This window comes from Boleophthalmus pectinirostris, unplaced genomic scaffold, assembly GCF_026225935.1.
Source record: "Boleophthalmus pectinirostris isolate CB_2022bp ecotype Guang Dong unplaced genomic scaffold, ASM2622593v1 HiC_scaffold_13, whole genome shotgun sequence".
NCBI lineage: Eukaryota > Metazoa > Chordata > Actinopteri > Gobiiformes > Gobiidae > Boleophthalmus > Boleophthalmus pectinirostris.
In genome coordinates this window covers 895,103-899,905 of record NW_026571036.1, presented here as the reverse complement: position 1 = coordinate 899,905, position 4,803 = coordinate 895,103, and the positions used below count along the sequence as shown (strand labels likewise).

Genomic DNA, 4,803 nt, shown 5'->3' with positions numbered 1-4,803 from the left:
ACAGTATTATTCTACTTTATATATATATATATATATATAATATATATATATATATATATATATATATATATATATATATATATATATATAATATATATATATATATATATATATATACACTGTATGTGTGTGTCTCAGGTGGAGGCGTGTGGACAGGATCAAGACTTGGAGAAACCCTCTGCTCCACACACTCTGGGCTCTGAGGTCAAAGGGGACTCGGGTCTGGACCCTGGTCTGACCCGGGACTCTGGTCTGACCCGGGACTCTGGTCTGACCCGGGACTCTGGTCTGAAGAAGGAGCTCGGTGTAAACCCAGAACCTCCGAGGGACCTGGACCTGGACGACGTCGACGACGGAGACTCGTTTTTCGACGATCCTCTGCCCGCGCCTCAGAAAACCTACGGCTGGTGAGTCCTACCTCCTAACTCCTAACTCCTACTGCCTAACTCCTACCCTCTGGAAAACTACCTCCTAACTCCTACCCCCTAAAACCTATGGCTGGTGAGTCCTACCTCCTAAAACCTAACTCCTAACTCCTACCCCTTAAAACCTACGGCTGGTGAGTCCTACCTCCTACCTCCTAACTCCTAACTCCTACTGCCTAACTCCTACCCTCTGGAAACTACCTCCTAACTCCTACCCCCTAAAACCTATGGCTGGTGAGTCCTACCTCCTAACTCCTACCTCCTACCCCTAAAACCTATGCCTGGTGAGTCCTCCCCCTAAAACCTAACTCCTAACTCCTACCCCCTAAAAACTACCCCTAATCCTACCTCCTAAAACCTATGGCTGGTGACTACCTTCTAACTCCTACTCCTACCCTTAAAACCTACGGCTGGTGAATCCTACCTCCTAAAAACCTAACTCCTACCTCCTACCCCCTAAAACCTACAGCTGGTGAGTCCTACCTCCTACCCCCTAAGTCCTAACTCTTACCTCCTAAAACCTACTTCCTAACTCCTAAAATCTACCTCCTACCTCCTAACTCCTACTTCCAACTTCCTACCCCCATCTCCTAACTCTGAACTCCTCCAGCCTACCTTCATCCTGGTTTAGACCTGGTTTAGACCTGGTTTAGTCCCGGTTACAGCCTTTTTCCTTCACCTACCTTCTTACCCTAGTCCTGGTCTAGTCCTGGTCTAGTCCTGGTCTAGTCCTGGTCTAGTCCTGGTCCTGTCCTGGTCCTAGTCCTGGTCTAGTCCTGGTTTCCTTCTGTCTCTCAGCTCTGAAGATTCTGGTCCTGTTCTGGTTTTGAGGCGGGACAAGAGTTTGAGCGAGTGAGTCTCGTCCAATCACATTCCTGCGTTCAGACTTCACTTTGCACCTAACCTCCTCTCCTTTTTTTCCTCTTCCTCTCCTCCTCCTCTCCTCCTCCTCTCTCTCCTCCTCTCCTCTCTCCTCCTCCTCCTCCTCCTCCTCTCCTCCTCCTCTCCTCCTCTCTCCTCTCTCTCTCTCCTCCTCTCCTCCTCCTCCTCTCTCCTCCTCCTCCTCCTCTCTCCTCCTCCTCCTCCTCTCTCTCTCCTCTCTCCTCCTCTCCTCTCTCTCTCCTCTCTCCTCCTCCTCCTCCTCTCTCTCTCTCTCTCCTCTCCTCTCTCCTCTCCTCCTCTCTCCTCTCCTCTCCTCTCTCTCCACCTCTCCTCCTCTCCTCCTCTCCTCTCTCCTCTCTTCTCGTTCTCTCCTCTTCTGTGGTAGTCTGTCTGTTCTCGGGGCTCCTGCAGATGACGTCAGGTGAGATTTTTTTCTCTCTTTTCTCCAAACTCTCAAGTTCTTTTCTTTTCTTTTCTGTGTGGTTTTATCTGGGTCCTGGTCTGGGTCCTGGTCTAGGTCCTGGTCTAGGTCCTGGTCTGGGTCTGATCCGGTTTTAATCTTTTCTAGGAAACCCGAGAGTCCGGTCCCGTCTCTGTCTCTGGGACGAAGCAGCTCCTCAGAACCAAGTCGCACAGGTCAGTCCTGAAACCTGGTTTAGACCTGGTTTACCCGGTCCTGGTTTAGTCCTGGTTTAGACTTGGTTTAGTCCTGGTTTAGTCCTGGTTTAGACTTGGTTTAGTCCTGGTTTAGTCCTGGTTTAGTCCTGGTTTAGTCCTGGTTTAGTCCTGGTTTAGACCTGGTTTAGTCCTGGTTTAGTCTGGTTTAGACTTGGTTTAGTCCTGGTTTAGACTTGGTTTTAGACTGGTTTAGTCCTGGTTTAGTCCTGGTTTAGTCCTGGTTTAGACTGGTTTCCTGGTTTAGTCCTGGTTTAGTCCCTGGTTTAGACTTGGTTTAGTCCTGGTTTTAGTCCCCTGGTTTAGTCCTGGTTTAGTCCTGGTTTAGACTTGGTTTAGTCCTGGTTTAGACCCTGGTTTAGACCTGGTTTAGATCTTGTTTTATTATTTTCCAGGAGTGTCAAAAGTAAAAGGACCAAAGGACTCCAGGCCTCTGAGCGACAGAAGTGGATCTCGTTTAGGTAAGATCCTGGACCGAGACTGGACCGGGTCTGGACAGGGACTGGACCGGACTGGACCGGGACTGGACTGGACCGGGTCTGGACCCGGACTGGACCGGGACTGGAACCCGGGACTGGACTGGACGGGTCTGGACCCGGACTGGACCGGGACTGGACAGGGTCTGGACCCGGACTGGACCGGGTCTAGACCGGATCTGTAACAGAGTTTTGTGTTTTCCAGATGAAGATGTGGAGTATGACGACGATTTTAACAGGTCAGACCCCTCCTCCTCTTCTCCTCCCTCTCTCCTCTTCTCCTCCCTCTCTCCTCTTCTCCTCCCTCTCTCTCTCTTCCTCCTCTCTCTTCTCCTCCCTCTCTCCTCTTCTCCTCCCTCTCTCCTCTTCTCCTCCCTCTCTCCTCTTCCTCTCTTCTCCTCCCTCTCTCCTCTTCTCCTCCCTCTCTCCTCTCTCCTCCTCTCTCTCTTCTTCTCCTCCCTCTCTCCTCTTCCTCATTTCTCCTCCTCTTCCCTTTCTTCTCCTCCCTCCTCTCTTCTCTCTCCTCTCCTCCTCTTCTTCCTCTCTCTCCTCTTCCTCCTCCCTCTCTCCTCTTCTCCCTCTCTCCTCTTCCCTCCCTCTCTCCTCTCCTCTCCCTCCTTCTCCTCTCCTCCTCTTCTCTCTCCTCTCTCCCTCTCCTCTCCTCCTCTCTCCTCCTCTCCTCCTCTCTCTCTCCTCTTCCTCCCTCTCTCTCCTCTTCTCCTCCCTCTCTCCTCTTCTCTCTCTCTCTCTCTCTTCTCCTCCTCTCTCCCTCTTCTCTCTCTCTCTCTCCTCTCCTCTCCTCCTCTCCTCTCTCCTCTCTCCTCCTCTCTCTCCTCCTCTTCTCCTCCTCTCTCCTCCTCCTCTCTCCTCCTCCTCTTCCTCCTCCTCTCTCTCTCTCCTCTCTCTCCTCTCCTCTCTCCCTCTTCTCTCCTCTTCTCCTCCCTCTCTCCTCTTCTCCCTCCCTCTCTCCTCTTTCTCCTCCCTCTCTCCTCTTCCTCCTCCCTCTCTCCTCTTCTCCTCACTCCTCCTCACCCTCTCTTCTTTCTCTTCTTTCTCTTCTCTCTTTCTCTCACAGTGAGCTGAGCATTGGGGAGGAGATTGAGGAAGTTTCCATCGAGGGACCAGAGCCCAGTGACAAGGTGAACCCCCCTCCCACCTAGCCCCGCCCCCACTGCACAGCCCCTCCCCCAGACCAGACCAGACCGGGTCCACACTCGGTCCTCTGGTCGACTCTGTCCGGCCCCTTTAAGCTCATTTGGAATCACAAAAAAAACAAAAAAAACAAACATATTTGATCATTTGAGCTCAGGCCTGGACCAAAACTGCGCTGCTTTTATTGATTTATTTAGTTTTGTTTACGTTTTTTGTTCGTCCGCTTCACTTCATCGCTGAGTCAGAACGTCAACTCTTCTCAGCTCGTCAAAACTATTTACCGCTTTTTGTTTTTTTTTTTTTTTTTTTTTATAAAGAAATACAATTCGTACTCTGCCGATCTGAGTTAAGCATTTTGGCATCTACAATATTTTCTGTTTCTAATCCTAAAAATAATTGCCCATCCCTCCCACCTAGCCCGCCCCACTGCACTGCCACCCCACCTAGCCCCCCCCCACTGCACTGCCCCTCCCACCTAGCCCCGCCCCCACTGCACTCAGATTCTAAACAGCGCCCCCTGTAGGAGCGGTGTGTGTTTCACCTGTGGATGTTTGACTTGTGTTTGTTTTGTTTTTCACAGTTTGATGAGACGACACAGGACCTGAGTGTGTCTCAGCTCAGTCACACAGCAGACTACATGGAGGACGTCCCATAGACCACCTCTGGAACCTGGACCTCTGGGCCGGCCTCTGGACCGGGTCTGGACCGGTCGGCCGGTCTGGGGCCCTGGACCGGGTCTGGACCAGGTCTGGGCCGCCTCTGGACCGGGTCTGGACCGGGTTTGGGCCGCCTCTGGACCGGGTCTGGACGGTCTGGACCAGGTCTGGGCCGCCTCTGGCCGGGTCTGGACCGGGTCTGGGCCGCCTCTGGCCGGGTCTGGCCGTCTGGACCGGGTCTGGACCGGGTCTGGGCCATCCTGGCTGGGTCCGGGTCTGGACCGGGGGTCTGGGCCGGCGGGTCTGGACCAGGTCTGGGCCGCCTCTGGACCGTCTGGTCGGGTCTGGCCGGGTCTGGGCCGGGTCTGGACCGGGTCTGGGCCGGGTCTGGACCGGGTCTGGGCCGCCTCTGGACCGGGTCTGGATCGAGTCTGGGCCGGGTCTGGATGTAAATATCCTGTATGTGACTGTTTGTATTTTATTTTTCTAATTTATAATAAAGTGTGATGATGATTCGGAGGTTTTGGATTTTATTTT

General features: G+C 52.6%; 1 protein-coding gene across 2 annotated transcripts in view; it reads left to right on the top strand.

Moving 5' to 3' along the window:
- The window catches only part of cep43 (centrosomal protein 43), a 16,604-nt gene extending 12,182 nt beyond the window's left edge, over window positions 1–4,422 (top strand). The window contains exons 9-17 of one of the 2 annotated variants that reach the window (XM_055149165.1): window positions 139–407; window positions 1,224–1,277; window positions 1,693–1,728; window positions 1,876–1,943; window positions 2,378–2,443; window positions 2,664–2,697; window positions 3,534–3,597; window positions 4,191–4,277; window positions 4,364–4,422. In XM_055149165.1, the coding sequence (XP_055005140.1) occupies window positions 139–407; window positions 1,224–1,277; window positions 1,693–1,728; window positions 1,876–1,943; window positions 2,378–2,443; window positions 2,664–2,697; window positions 3,534–3,597; window positions 4,191–4,265 (666 nt within the window). In that variant the 3' untranslated portion in view covers window positions 4,266–4,277; window positions 4,364–4,422. The remainder of the gene's footprint in view (window positions 1–138; window positions 408–1,223; window positions 1,278–1,692; window positions 1,729–1,875; window positions 1,944–2,377; window positions 2,444–2,663; window positions 2,698–3,533; window positions 3,598–4,190; window positions 4,278–4,363) is intronic. The other variant, XM_055149166.1, reaches the window with a different exon arrangement.
- The last annotated feature ends 381 nt before the right edge of the window (window positions 4,423–4,803 follow it).